The 15,744-nt window shown below is 47.9% G+C and overlaps 1 protein-coding gene across 5 annotated transcripts in view; it reads left to right on the top strand.

The window, feature by feature from the left end:
• The window catches only part of AZIN2 (antizyme inhibitor 2), a 41,536-nt gene that overhangs the window by 5,774 nt on the left and 20,018 nt on the right, over positions 1–15,744 (top strand). For 3 of the 5 annotated variants that reach the window (XM_070510411.1, XM_070510412.1, XM_014837881.3), the window contains 5 exons: positions 3,262–3,434; positions 4,423–4,557; positions 5,338–5,503; positions 6,778–6,940; positions 7,959–8,071. In XM_070510411.1, the coding sequence (XP_070366512.1) occupies positions 3,262–3,434; positions 4,423–4,557; positions 5,338–5,503; positions 6,778–6,940; positions 7,959–8,071 (750 nt within the window). The other 2 variants (XM_070510410.1, XM_044770292.2) reach the window with 2 other exon arrangements.

Genomic DNA, 15,744 nt, shown 5'->3' with positions numbered 1-15,744 from the left:
TTGGGGACACTCCTTGTTCCTCTTATTGATCTGGCCTCCTCAACAGCTTCAGCAGTGACTTTTGTTGTTGTTGGACGTTTTTTTTTCTCTTTGTGGTAAGAGCGCGAGATCTAGCCCCCTAACACATTTCTAAGTGCTCAGTGCAGAGTTGTTAACTGTAGGCACCGCGTCATGCGGCAGACCTCTGGAACGCCCTCCTCTTGCAGAACTGAAACTTTATACCCATTGAACAGCAACTCCCCATGTGCAACGTATTCTTTTAAAAAAATATTCAACAGTAACATCTGCTGTTAGTTTTAAAGACTTCAGAAATATATAAAATGAAAGTGAAGGCCTGCCCCGCCTCACTGGTGCCTCTCACAGTCGAGACCCCTCCCTCCAGACAGACAGGGTTACTTTGACAAGAATGGCATTTTAATCTATGTCCTGTGCCGCCCTTTCTGGAGACCTTGTCTGTCCTCACCTCTCTGCAGATCCTGGCTCTTCCTGCTCTCTAAATGGGAGAGTGCCTCTGGATTCTCTCTCTTGTAAATGCTCCCTCTTCTTAGGGAATTTCATCTCCTCCCATGGCTTTAAATGCCATCGATATGCCATCACCTCCCACGTTTTGATCTGCAGCCCAGACTTATATATCCAGCTGCTGACTTGCTACGCCAGGACGCCTGGAACCCAGTGTGTTCAAACATTCTCATGATCTCCCCCTTTCCTTCGAGAAGGGCCCCTCCGTCTGCTGGGTGTGGATGGAGCTCCCTCATACATCCTCGCCCCTCATCCCCACGTGCAATCCATTACCACACTTGCCAGCCTACCCCCAGGACGCATCTCGTGCTCCCTTCTAGCTCAGCCTGTTATCTCTCCCTGGGGATTGTGACCGGTCTCCCCAGAACCCTCTTGGGCCCTTCCTCCGTCCGTTTTCAGGAAGCAGCCAGCATGATGCACATTGTTAGACCTGGTATTTAAAATGCAAATTGGACCATGTCATTTCCCTTCTTGAAACCCTTCTGTTTCCCATCACTCGCAGGGTGAACTATAAATCCACGTCAGCCTTCCTGGTTTCCCTGTGAGCTCCGCCCACCTCCCTCCAATCTTCTCTTGCCACACAGCGCTCACCCGTCGGGCCGCTCCAGCATTCTCTGTCCCTTGCTCAGGCCGAGCACCTTCTTGCCTGAGAACCCCTGCTCAGGCCGCCTCCTCTACCAGAAACGTTCTTTCCTTCCCTCTCCGCCTGGCGAGGCCTCCTCCCTTCACCCCTCCACCTAGGGCTCCCCATCCCACGTTCTCTAGCATCCTGTACTTAGTCTTCACGGCCCTTATCTATTTGTAATTCTGTCTTGATTCAGTGTCCATTTGTCCCTGTCTGTCTTCGCCACCAGCCTGACAGCGCCACGGGGTCAGAGACCTTGCCTGCCTCCCTCACCACTCGTTTTCATTAGCACCTATCAGAGGGCCTGGCAACTCAACAGATGCTCAAAAAATACTTGTCAAGTCAGCACTGAGGTTGAGTTCTCCATTTTAGGACTGTGGTTAAGAGCCGGTGTGCTAAAGTCTGACAGTCCTGAGTTAGAATTCCAGCCGTGCCACCTCCAAACTGTGTGACTTTGGACAAGTCACTTAACCTCTCTGAGCCTGTTTCCTATCTCATAAGATTATTACGAAGATTGAGTGCGAATGTATATGAAATATTCATTGCAATGGCTGGCCTATGGTAATCCTTCAATGAATAGCAATGGCTATTATTGAAATATTGATAATCAAAGCTAAACCCAGGCTCCGAGCGCAGCCACTGCTTCCTCCTCCCGCCTCGGGCTGAAGCAGGCGGCAAAGCATGTTTTTATATCAGCTCAGACTCCAGGGCTTTGGAAGCAAGCGGTGACGGCAGCAACTCCAGCTCTGGAGTTGGACCTCGTGCACCACTCTGCTCCTTACTGGCTGTGTCACCACAGGCAGGTGGACCTCTCTGAACTCAATTTTGCCCTCTCTGAAATGTGGCCAGTAAATATTTCACAGGATAGTTGTAGGCATCCCGTGAGATAATGCACAGAAATACCCAGTGCTGAAAAGCTGCAAAATTAAAAGGAGAGTCTTATTACAAACTCAGGAGGCTGAAATGGCCCCGTATCTCCTACCGTGTTTCATACTGGCTCCCTCTCGACTTCCTGTCCTCCACCAAGGCGAGTGGGACCGGAGTTTGAATGTGGGCTCTGCCACCTCCTTGCTACGTGGCTTCTCTGAGCATCAGTTTCCTTCTCTGGAACGAAGCTCATACCCTTCTGACGGGGTTATCGTGCGGAGTAATGAAGTAGTGAGCCTAAAGCAAGGGTTGGCAGACCGTGCACGGCGGGCCCAGTGCAGCCACTGCTGACTGTCAAGTTTTACTGGCTCACGGCCACGGTCGCTCACCTACGCGTTGTCTGTGGCTGCTTTGGTGCTACATTGGCAGTTGAGGAGTTGTGACAAACTGTACGGCCTCCGAAGCCTACACTGTTTACTCTCTGGCCCTTTATACAGGAAGTCTGCCAGCACATGATGTAAAGCCTCTCACTTGGTACCCGCTTATGGTAGGTGCTCGGTGACCGTGGTTTCTCTCACCATCCTCATCCTCACTGCACCATTAGTGCAGCAGTGGGGTGGAGCCATACTCTGTAAAGGTGGGAAGAGGAGGCCCCCGGGGAGAGGGGCTTGCCGGAGTTCCCCAGCGCGGGGCCATGCACACAGCAGGCCTTCTATGTTGGATGGCCTGTGTCAAAAAGACTCTTGGTCTGGTGAACTTTCTAATACATCGAGTCATATTCTCTAAACATGTCTATCCTCCAGGAAAATGTGTTAGAAGCCTGTTGTCAGGGCCACCGTGAGTCCATATAGTGCCTTCGTGTGAATTAGAAAATGTACCCCTTCCTTAAGACGCTCAATTGTTTAAATAAATATACTGATTGTGTTAGAATGAGACGCTTTACTGCCAGGAAGTTGTAATAAATATAGAAATCTACCATGTGTTATCTGTGAATGAGATACCCCTTTCCCCCAAATCAGGATTGTGCAGTACACCACCTGCACAGCTGTACGCGCCAGCCCTGACTGTCAAAGACTGGTGAATCAGCACAAGTCCGGATTTTTGTATATCTGTTGTCTAAAAGTGAGGCCCACTTCTTATGGGACCTCCACAGGCATAGCTATGACTTTGCCCCTCATCTGTGCTTTTTTGGTCTCCGTGGGCCCAGCCGGCCCTGGTGCCTCCTTATCACCACCTTTGGGACCCCACAGGCAGAGATGGAGTTGGTCCAGCGTATTGGCGTCCCTGCCAGTAAGATCATCTACGCCAACCCCTGTAAGCAAATTGCACACATCAAGTATGCTGCCAAGCACGGGGTCCGGCTGCTGAGCTTTGACAACGAGATAGAGCTGGCAAAGGTGGTAAAGAGCCACCCCAGTGCCAGGTAAGCTGAGAGCCACTCGTGTGGGGAGGCTGGGATGAGTGTGAGGGAGGAGGGGGTGAGTTGGGGCAGACCCTGCTCTGGACCCGGCCGTGGTCACAGGAGGTTGGGCCGGGCACTCCTGGACTGGACTCAGATAACAGGGTCTGACTAGGACAAAGGCAGAAATAACTGATTACGGCCCAAGCAGAGCAACACCCATGGTATTCCGGAGGTCAAAGTCACGGCTGAGAGAGCGAAGAGGGTGGTCAGGAAGGCTTCGAGAAGGAGGTGGCATTTGAAGTGGGCCTTGAATAGTGAACAGAATCTGGGGAGGGCGTAAACAGTGCATCAGAGTCAACTGCATAAGCAAATGCGTGGAGGTTGGAGACAGCGGAGGGCACTTGAGGGGTGAGCAGAAACGTGGTGGCTGGAACATACCATGTGAGGGGGCTGAGGGAGATTGTGAATGATGCTGGTCAGGGGGCAGGGACCTGATGCAAATGGCCTTTGGAAGGGGTCAGGGCTTCACGTTCTGCTCAGGCTGTGGCTCCCACGTGGTCACTTGACACCCTGGGGATATCAGGGAGGGGCCTTGGGGTGAAGGGGAGGCTGGGTGGTGGGCCACTCTGGTTCACCCAAAGCAGCTTCCGATTTGTCTGTTTTACATGCTGTTGGAGTTCTCAATAAGGCTGTGTTTAAAAAATGGTTGCCCTTATCCAAGAAAAGTCGGAATAGCCTGGCAGGTGTAGAGGCTGATTCGGAGGAAGTGGCGCTGCCCAGGGGAGAACTGGGGAGGTCGGGACCAGGGCAGGGGCCGCAGAGATGGGCCCAGGGATGTTTAGGGAATGGCTTGGAGGTTGACTGGCTGTGCAGGGAGAGGAAGAGGTCAGAGAGCCTGTGGGGTTGGGCAGCTCTGAGCCACATGGGTTCACCCCCCTTTGCTCAGACCAGATGCAGCTGGGGGGGACGCGGGGCCCACCTGGCAGATGTGCGCTGCGTGTCTCCCCAGGATGGTTCTGTGCATCGCCACCGATGACTCCCACTCCCTGAGCCGTCTGAGCTTCAAGTTTGGAGCGTCTCTGAAATCCTGCAGACACCTGCTTGAAAACGCCAAGAAGAGCCACGTGGAGGTAGTGGGTGTGAGGTGAGCGCCTGGAAGCCCCACCATCCCCCTGACGCCAGGCCCACTGCCTCCTTCCCAGGAATTAACCGATTCTGTATGAGACCTCCCCCAGGGCCTCCGAGGAGGGCCTGCCCTGGGACTGGAATTCTGCCATTTGCGAGTTTTCTCTCTTTGGAAAGAAGGTTTGGAGTGTCCAGTGGTCCCAACTCCCTAATCCTCAGAAGGGTTTGTCCCAGGAAGTTCTAGGAGGGACCTGGCTTTGCAGGAGTTTTACCAGCCTGAGGCCAAAGGTTGTGCAGCCGCCCCTCTGCTGTGCCGCTTTTCTTACAGGAATATGGAAGAATCGCCATAGCAATGTTGCAACAATATAGCTGTCACTCATTCTGTACTTCGGATATGCCGGGCACTCTGCTAAATGCTTCATGTACATTATCCCACAGCCTTGTAGGATCTTATCCCCACTTTAGAGATAGGCAAACTAAAGCATAGGCAGGTCCCACTGCTGACCGAGAGGTCCATCCAGATCTGGCTCACTCCAGGGCCCTGGCCCTCATCCCAGGAGGCTCAGCCCCAGGGGCAACGTGGAGGGATGGGAGCACCACAAGTGCCAAGGGACCTTGGATCTAGTCTCCTGTCCACTCCTCACTTGCCACATGGCCCTTGGCAACCCATTTGACCTTTTAGGTCTCCAGTCACTACATCTGTAAAATGGGCACCGTGTCCAATGTTGCTCCTGGCTGGGGCTGACGCGCTGGCACCCGGGGCCCTGCAAGTAAGCCGGGGCTCTTCCTCCCTTCCCAGTTTTCACATTGGCAGTGACTGTCCTGACCCTCAGGCCTATGCTCAGTCCATCGCAGACGCCCGGCTTGTGTTTGAAATAGGCGCCGAGCTGGGCCACAGGATGCACATCCTGGACCTTGGGGGCGGCTTCCCTGGAGTGGAGGGGACCAAAGTGAGATTCGAAGAGGTAACTTTGGGCGGGAAGTGTTGCATTGGGCTCTGTGGGGGTGGGGCGGGGGATGGGGGCAGGGAGGGTTCTAATGACCACAGGCGGCCGCTGTGAGCGGGTCCCATGTGCTGCATGCTGTGCGTGGTGCTCTACCTGGATTATCTTATTATTACCTATGTTACAGCTGAGCAAACTGAGGCTCGTAGAGGTTGCGTCACTTCCTGAGTCCACGGCAGAGCCAGCTGCACACCCAGCTCTGCCTGACTCCAGCCCACACACATGTGAGGCTTAACCAGGCCATATATGTATAAGTCCGAAGGCTCTTGGAAGGTCTTGGTATGCCCTATTCACTCTCAGGTGGGCTGATGAGAGATCAGTGGGTGGGCAGGGGGAGGAAAAGCCAGCCTTCTGTTCACTCCCAGTCCGTCTGTCTCCTTCCGGTCTGGGAGATGAAAGCAAGAAAAATGTGTCATTGTAATCCCCACTCCAACCACCAGGGGCCGTTTCTTCTTAGTAGGAGGCTCGTCCTGGACTAGTGTTCACATCTAGGAACTGACCCTAAGAAAATAATCCACAATGGACACAAAGCGTTAGCTTCAAAGATGAGCAATGCAGCATTGTTCATAATGCTGGACTTCCCTGCATTATGTCCAGCCTCCAGGAAGCCCAGTGGACTTCCGTGGTCCATCTAACACTCAGAGATTGGTTAAATTATGGTACCTTCTTATGATGAAAACATTTACTCACATGGAGAGGTCATTCACAGTCTATTGAGTAAAAGAGGTTATAAAAACATAAATATAACTCTATCATGTAAATAATAAGAAATAGTGCTTGTATCAAAAAAGAATTAAAGGCGCTCCTCCAAAAAGTTAACAATGATTAGGTTAATCTGGATGATAGAATTAGGGGTGATTTTGATCTTCTTTGTCCTTCTCTGTATTTTCTGTAGAAAATGTGTCCTTTAACAGATTGGTTATTTATGAAAGAAAGATCCACATCAGGGCTTCTGGAATCTGAGTACTGAGTGTTATGTTAAGAGTGCCTCTTCCTATGGTGGGGGCGTCGAGGAGAGTGATTTACGCAAGCACGAGGGTCTTGACCCAGTTCTGTCTCCCGCCTACCTTCTTGGCCAACTGTCCGCAGTTACCAGCTGGGGCCTGAGCAGCTGCCAAGCCCTTCTTCCTGAAATCAAAGAAGCTTTCAGGAAATAGACTTGGAGCTGTACAACGTCTTCAGCATAAACCCCACGTTCCAAATGTGTAATTGTGCTCCCATCCCCCCACCATCAGATCACTTCTGTGATCAACTCAGCCTTGGACCTGTACTTCCCGGAGGACTGTGGCGTGGACATCCTTGCCAAGCTGGGGCGCTACTACGTGACCTCGGCCTTCACCTTGGCCATCAGCATCATCGCCAAGAGGGAGGTTCTTCTGGACCAGCCTAGCAGGGAGGGTAGGTGCCAGGTGGGCAGCAGAGCCCTGTTTTTTTTCTGAGGCTAGGGACACTAGCTGGCTGAGCAGAGTCTGGTTTTAGGGGGTGGGGTAATCTGGAGAATGGGTCCTTGCTTTAGGGAAACTTGCAATCAAGTCCCCTCACCCCCAAGACACTTATTTAGCATCTTTTTTTCCTATGCATGTTCATATTTTATGAAGATTGAGATAAAAACAACCATAGGGAGAATACTTTATTAACGCCATTGTACAGATGAGGAAATTGAGAGCCAAGGAGAATACAAGGGAATCCCCTAATCGCTAGGAAGAGGTGAAGCCTGCCCCTGCCCCCGTGTTTGTCTCCTCTTGAAAGGACAGGCTCTTCCTCACCCAACTGCTTCTCATAACATAATGAAAGTAATTAATGACAACCTATATTTGTCTAAGCCCACTTTACATATGACAGAACATAGGCATGGAGAGGTTGAGTCACTAGCCCAAGGTCACACAGCTGATAAGGGGCAGTGCTGGATTCAAGTTCTGGCTGGGCTGACTTGTGCCTTCTCGGCTCACACTGTCAACATCAGCGCTCTTCCCTGCCCTTTCAGAAAGATCAGTCCTCCCAGCAACCCCTTGAGTGAGAGGTGTCAGGGACTCTGATCTTAGGGCTTTGCCTTCTGTTCTGGGACCCCCAGGCAGGAGATCCTGAGCTCTGTGTGCTCATCCCCAGAGAATCCATACCGAGGGGTGGTGGGCTTTGGGTGGGCTGCTCTTCTGCCTTTGCTGGGGCATCAAGGGGCTCAGATGCAGGCAGGGAGCGTGTCCCGGGCAGAGACGCTCAGCTGCAAGGTGAGTGTGCACAATGCGGTAGTGAACCTCAGGTCACAGGAGGAGGCAGGACCCACCCCACAGTGGAGGAAGGGGCATCTTTCACTTCCGTAACCCAGCATCCTTGCCGAGCCCACCATCGTGCCAGCTCCCCACTCCCACCCCGCTCACATTGCTGCTTGTGCTGCCCCTGACTCCTCTCCTCCCTGCAGAGGAAAACAGTTCCGCCCCCAAGACCATCGTGTACCACCTCCACGAGGGCGTGTACGGAATCTTCAACTCGGTCCTGTTTGACAACACCTGCCCGACCCCCATCCTGCAGAAGGTGAGCCAACCCCACGGGCGCCTGTTTTCAATGGGTGTGTGTGTCTGTTGAATTAACATTTGTGTGTGTGTGTTTATCTAATTTTTAAAGTTAAACATATTAATTGTAGAAAATAGACAACAAGGATGAAGAAGGTGGTCACCCATAAACCCACCACACAGACTCTTTGCACGTGAGATTTCTTTTCAGTCTTTTAAAAAATATATTATACTTTTTTTTCCATAAAGTTTGGATCATATTGATTTGTAACCTGCTTTTTTCCACTTAATATGAGGAGTAGCTCTTTCCATGCCATTAACTAATCTTTGACAACATGCTTTTTGATGACTACGTAGTATTTTAACCAATCTAACTAGTGGTTGGCCATTGGGTTTCCTGTTTTTGGGTGCAGGGAGTACATCTTGACATCCATCTCTGATCACCGTTCTGGGGTAAATTCCTAGAAGTAAAAGGAACAGCTCATCTTTAATGGATTTTTCCATATTCACAAGGCAACAGGAATAGACAAAGTGTTTCTCCCAGCCTGTAGAATCCAGCCCAGGATTCTTGAATGGGCCAGCAGCTTGAATGGGCATCCTTAAGAGGGAAAAGAAAATCAGACACACTGTTGTATTTTCACGTCTCCAGGCCTTTGTGAGTACGGTCCCTCTTCTGGAAGGAAACCTAAGTGTCTGACCAGCACCTACACCAGCATGAGTGCTCAGTAGGCGTTTTTGTTCTTTTCTCCCTTTCCCTTCCATCTAACTTTTCAAGGCCCAATCACACGTCGGCTCCTCTTGGTAGCTTTCCTGCCCCTTATCAACTGTGGGCAGAGGGAGCCCCTCCCTCCCTCCCCCTCCCTCCTCCAGGCGCCTACGTGCCCACAGCTTGATGAGTCCTCATTCCACAGTGTCTGCGTTGTTAAAAGTAGATAGGTCCCTTGTCTGAGTAAGCCTCCCTGATGTGCTCAGGAATTCACTTTTCTACTGTGATGTGCGAGCACTGCCTGCATTCTTGTGGTACCCCACATCCTGCTGCACCGAGAAAGGACCAGGCCAACCTCGGTCAGCCAAGTCCCAGCTGACACGGCAGGCAGCAGCTGCTCCCAGTTACTGTCCCCTCCAGTCCCCCTCTCCTTTCCAGTCCCCTCTTCCTGTTGTAAGCTGTCCCTGACCCACTCCCCGTTCCCTTCATCAGCTCCTCAGATGAGCAGGACTATGGTCCCAGCCCATTATCACGTCCCCTCCCCCCAGGGTCTCTGTTTGGATTAGTCTCCAGTTGGTGCTCCTGACACAGGCAGCAGGATGTCACTGACCCTCTTCATGGTCTGTGCTGTTCCTCCTCTAGACGATGCCCAGGTTTCTTCCTTCAGGCTGTCAACCATTTACCAAGTCCTGCCAGGTGACTAGATCCAGGGTAGGGCCCACAGTCTGGCAGTGGGGACAGACATCGTGTAGATGACAGCACACATCGTAAGTCAGCTACAGTTGCGCTGGGTCCCTCTGACGCACTCCCAGGGAAGGTCCCCTCACTAGGACTTATGGCAGCTCTAACTCCCAGGGACTTTGTTTTTGGAGCTCAGGTATGGAAAGTGATATTAAACGTAATCTTTGGTTCAAGGTGTATTCCTCATCACTGGAGCATGCTTGGCCCTTTTTTATTTGTTTCTTTTTTTAAACAAAATTCAACAAATATTTGAGTACACTCAGTATGCCAAGCGCTCTGCTGAGGCTTGCAGAGGGAGTAGGTGGGAAAGAATTGTCTGTGCCTTCGAAATACACACCTGCTGGGTAGACACCCGTGTGTGTGTGTGTGTGTGTGTGTGTGTGTGTGATGATTACAGATGCTACAACAGTGTCATGAGAAACGTACAGAACAAGTGTTATTGGAATTTTTTTCAAGAATATTTTAGCATGTATTTCTGAAAGAAAATTACTTTAAAGAATCACAACACCATTATCAAATTAAAAAATGAACACTTCCATAGTACCCCCATAGTATCATCCAGGCAGTGTTCAGATACCCGCAACTGCCTCATAAATGGTTTTCATAGTTGGTTTGCTGAAGTCAGGAGCCAAAGAAAGTCTACTGTTGCATTTGGTTGATTTGTCTCAACCTTTCAGTTTCCCCAACCTCTTTTTTTGTTGTTGAGGAAACTGAGTCGTTGGTCCTGCAGTTTCCCACATTCTGGTTTCCCTGCCGGTGAATTCCCTGGGTTTCCCTTTGGTGTTATTGAATGTGTTTCCCCGGGCCCTGTATTTCTTGAAACTAGGTAGTTAGATGTAATGCTTTCACATTAAAGAAAAACCTGATTCCCAATCAGTTTTTGGATAAAAATGCTTCATGGGAGGTCATGTCTTTGCTTTCTTTTCAGTGTAACAAGCATCTTTATCATTGTGCCGCCTCATCCCTCTGTCTCTACCCAGGCAAAGTAACCACTATTTTGACTCATGTGTTATCATTTTTTCATATAGTTTTTTTATTGTAGCAAGAACACAACATGAGATCTACCCTCGTAACAGATTTTTAAGTGTGTCATACGGTACTCTTGTCTACAGGCACAGCGCTGTACAGCAGATCTCTAGAACTTACTCATGTCGCATAACTGAATTTTTTTTTGAGGCAGATTAGCCCTGAGCTAACATCTGCCAATCCTCCTCTTTTTGCTGAAGAAGACTGGCCCTGAGCTAACATCCATGCCCATCTTCCTCTACTTTATACGTGGGACACCTACCACAGCATGGCTTGCCAAGCGGTGCCATGTCTGCACCCAGAATCCGAAACGGTGAACCCCAGGCTGCCAAAGCGGAACGTGCGCACTTAACCGCTGCGCCACCGGGCCGGCCCGCATAACTGAAATTTTATACACTGATTAACAACTTCTTGGTTCCCCCTCCCCTCAGCCCCTGGCAACCATAATTCTATTCTTCGCTTCCATCAGTTTGACTATTTTAGATACTTCATATAAGTGGCATCGTGCAGTGTTTGTCCTTCTGTGACTGGCTTATTTCACTAGCATAATGTCCTCAATCTTCATCCATGTTGTTGCATATTGTAGGATTTCCTTCTTTTATAAGGCTGAATAATATTCCATTGTATGTTTATACCATATCTCCTTTATCCATTCATCCATTGATGGACATTTGTTTCCCTATCTTGGCAATTGTGAACAGTGCTGCAATGAACACGGGAGCACTAATATCTCTCAGAGATCCTGTTTTCAACTCTTTTGAATAAATACCCAGAAGTGGGATTGCTGGATCATATGGTAGTTCTATTTTTAATTTTTTGAGGAACCTCCATGCTATTTTCCATAACAGCTGCACCATTTTGCACTCTCACCGACAGAGTAAGAGGGTCCAATCTTCCACAACCTTGCCAACACATATTGTTGCTTGTTTTTCTGATAATAGCCATCCTAACAGGTGTGAAGTGATTATCTCAGTGTGGTTTTGATTTGCGTTTCTCTTATGATTAGCGATGTTAAGCATCTTTTCATGTGCCTGTTGACCATTTGTATGTCTTCTTTCATATAGTTTTTATCACATCCAAATCTATTCCTAAGATGTATTTATAATTTATTTTACTTGTTTTTTACTTTACAAAAAGGGTGTTTAGATGTATGTAAACTTTTTGGACTTTTTAAAAAACTTAGTATCACAATCTAAGATTCATCAGCGCTGCTGCATGTCTCTAAGGCTCCTTCCTCTGACTTCTGTAACACTGTTGGTGAATAGGCTGCAGTTTATTCGTCCACTCTCCTTTCAAGGCATTTGGACTGTTTCTAGGTTTTTGCTACTGTGACTACTGCCGCTGTGAATATTCTTGTTCATGTCTCTGTGACACATGAGCGAGAAGTGGAATGGCTGGGCATAGGGTATGTGAATGTTCAGCTTCGTGAGATAGCGCCAGACTATTTCCCAAAGTGGTTGCACTGATGACAATCCCACCAGCAGTGTATAAGAGACTAGGTGGATCGACATTTTCCTCAACACTTGGTATTGTCAGACTTAAAAAATGTCCCCAATGGAATGGATGTAAAATGGTGTCTCGTACCTTAGCCTGCATTTACCTGATCGCTAACGAAGCTGGCTATCCCTTTGCATATGTATTGGACAAACATGTTTCCTCTTCTCTCAGAGACTGTGTAACCTTCCCTTCGGCGGCTGCCCTTCATGTCTGAACTTCTTCAGCAATTGGCCTGCACTCAGTGCCCCTGCTCCCTCAGCTCCCAGACACCCTTCAGTCCTCTCCAGTCTGATATCCATCCCGTGGCTCCACTGAAGATGCTCTTGAAAGTCACTTCCATGTTGCCAGACCAATGGTGGCTCTCCTGTCTTCAGCAGCTGATCTTCCTCCAACTTCGTGCTCCTGGCTTCCCTAACATCATTGCGGGCTTTGTCACCTCCTCTGCCATTCCCACCTTGTCTCTCTGGCACTTTGTCCACTGCTCACCCTCTAAATGTTGACTGGCTCGGGCCTCAGTCCTTGATCCTCTTCTCTGTCTACATGCATTTCCTAGGTGAGCTCTTCCAGACTCAGGCTTTAAATACCTTCTGTACTCTCCTAATTCCCAAATTTATATCTCTATCCTGGACCGTATCCCTGAGCTCCAGACTCATGTATCCAACTACCCGCTTGACATTTCTGCTGGGTGTCTCACGGGCATCTCAAATTTAACTTGCTCAGAACTGAACTCTCGGTTCCCAGCCCAAAACTTCTTCCTTCCTCCAGTCTTCTGTCAGGAAAAAGCACTGCCAGCTAGCCAACTGTTCAAGATAAAAAAACTTTGGCATTATTCTCGATTCTTGCTTTCCCTCTCTTCCCACATGCAGTCCACCTGCAATTCTTAAGTCTAATTCCAAAATATGTTTGGAATCCATCTCATTTCTTCTCTGGCCCCATGCAAGTTACCCTCACCTCCTTCCTGGGCTACTGCAGGAATCACTAACTGGTCTTCTGGCTCCTACTCCTGGCCGCTGACTGTTTACTCTCTACACTGCAAAGTGATTTTTTAAAAACCCAAAGATCATGTCCCTCTTCTGCTTAAAGCCTTCCGTGGCTTCCCATTACTCTCAGAATAGAATCCAGACTCCTCACCATGGCTGGTAAGGCTCCTGCCCATCTCTTCAGTCGCATCTCTCCCCACTAAACCCCTTGCTGTCTGCAGCTACTCTGGCCTCCTTTCTGTTCCTGAAATACCTAAGCTCTTGCAGACCCAGGGGCTTTTGTATTCGCTCTGCCCAGGATGCTCTTCCACTCGTTCCTGAGATGACTTTCTTATTCTCTTCTGTTATGTCTCAGCTCAGATGTCACCTCTTCAGGAAGACCTTTCCTGACTGCCCTCTCTAAAGTGGGCTCGCCTCTCTCCATCAGATAATATTATCTGTTTACCCTATTTCTTTATTTTCTTGTTTTTGGTGAGGAAGATTGTCCCTGAGCTAACATTTGTTGCCAATCTTCCCTGTTTTTGCTTGAGGAAGATTGTTGCTGAGTTAACATCTGTGCCCATCTTCCTCTATTTTGTATGTGGGATGCCACCACAGCATGGCTTGATGAACTGTGTGTAGGTCTGCACTCGAGATCAGAACCCACGAACGCCAGGCCGCCGAAGTTATTTTCTCCATAATGTGTCAGAATCTTGTTTGTTTTTGTTTACTTGCTTATAGCCTGCCTTCCCCACCAGCACAGACTATGAGAGTAGCCACCTTGTCCAGTGGGTTCCCTTTGAGTTCCCAGCACCAGGCACAGTGTCTGGTACATAGTAGGTGCTCGAGAAATATTTGCTGAATGAATGATGAATGAGTGGATTGCCCACTATACTCTGAGCCCCTTGAGGGCAGAAACTGTTCACATCTATTTCCCCAGTACGGGAGTTGGCACACAGTAGGTACTTGGAATATGTCGGACTGAATTAATTTTTAAAAATTATGTAAGAAACCTAAAATCTAAAGGAAAAAAGAAAAAATCCCTCTGCAATCCTCTCCCCTAACATAACTCTGTTCATTTGTCTGTAACGTCACCCCTTCTTTTGCTGTACACATACAGTGTTACGTGGTTGCAAGCCTCACGTGTGGATTGGTGGCGGCTGAAGTCACCTTATTGTGGCAGGTGCTGTAGTGAGCACTTTACATGGCATTACTCTCTCAGTCTTCATGAGAATCCTATAAAATGGTTACTATTATCAGTCCCATTTTACAGATGAGAAACCCGAGGCACAGGGAGGTGAAGCAACTTGCTCCAAGTCACACAGTTAATAAAGTGTGGAATTTTTTAGCTGTGGACTATGAGCCCCTTGGGGGTAGGGTTCATGTCTTATTCATTTTTGATTACCTGTGTGTTGCCAGAGAGTAAGCTCTTAACTGCTTTCCTATAGAATTATTGCCTCTCTATAAAATGGCTCCATCATTAGGCATTTGGACATTGCTGGTTTTTGGTTATTCTTATTCAAGTTTTCATGAGTATTCCCTCTGCCTAGAATGTTCCGTTAGTCTCTCTGCATGGCTGGCTCAATGTACATGCTTAAAGTGTATTCCCTTTTCAAAACTCTTTTCTGAGGAGTCCCTGGAGTACGATTAACAGTAAAAACCCAGCATTTTTAGGCCTCTTGATACATACTGCCAGATTGTTCTCCTCAAAGCTTGGACCAATATGCACAACTGTGTTCACTTCACAATAAGCTCACCAGCATTGCATGCTGTGACCTTTTTCTTATGGGTTAATTTATCTGAAATGGTACACCTCAGTGTTTCTTTCAGTTTTGTTTCTTTGACAAGGGTAAAGCATTTTTTTTGTTTATTGTTTTACTTCTTTTTTTTTTTTAAAGATTGGCACCTGAGCTAACAACTGTTACCAATCTTCTTTTTTTCCCCCCGCTTTTTTCTCCCCCAATCCCCCCAGTACATAGTTGTGTATTTTAATTGTGGGTCCTTCTAGTTGTGGCATGTGGGACACCGCCTCAACATGACCTAATGAGCGGTGCCATGTCTGCACCCAGGATCCGAACCCTGAGCCGCCGCAGCGGAGTGCGTGGACTTAACCACTCGGCCACGGGGCGGCCCCTGTTTTACTCCTTTTGATGGCAGTGTCTTTTTATATTCTCTGCTCACCTAATTTGGGAGGTCTTGAAGTTTTTTCTTACAAATGAAGATGAGTTTGCCTATGTATGTGTATTTCATATAATATTTGATATAAATATTTCTCAATCTGTTGGTTTATTATTCTAGTCTTATGATTCTTTGTTATTCTTTCATAGAAGTTTCAACATACTATCACGTCTCTTAACTAAGTGTGCTGTGATCCATAGCAAGGAAATTTGTCCCTTTCTGTCTTTTGTGCTCTGAGGTTATAGATTAGCTTTATTTTATGTGTTTTTTCCTATTATAGAAATAAAATGTTTATTGGAGAAAATTTAGCACAAACAATAAAATAAAATAATCCACTAATCACACCATTCAGAGATCACTATTGTTTTTTTTGTTGTTTTGTTTTGTTTTTTTACTATTATTAAAATTTACTTTGATTCTTTTTTTTCTGCAGTGTCATAATGTACATTGTTTTTAACTTAAAAAATATATATCGTGGCATATGATTTTCTTTAAATACTGATATGATAGGTGGACTTCTTATGTACAAACATTTTAAATGTTCACTGAATGGTCTAAAATGACATATATTTATGGTGTAAAGATGCA

This window comes from Equus asinus, chromosome 5 (genome assembly GCF_041296235.1).
Source record: "Equus asinus isolate D_3611 breed Donkey chromosome 5, EquAss-T2T_v2, whole genome shotgun sequence".
NCBI classification, from domain to species: Eukaryota; Metazoa; Chordata; class Mammalia; order Perissodactyla; family Equidae; genus Equus; species Equus asinus.
The sequence above is the reverse complement of the archived record's forward strand: the minus strand, read 5'-3'. Positions and strand labels throughout refer to the sequence as shown.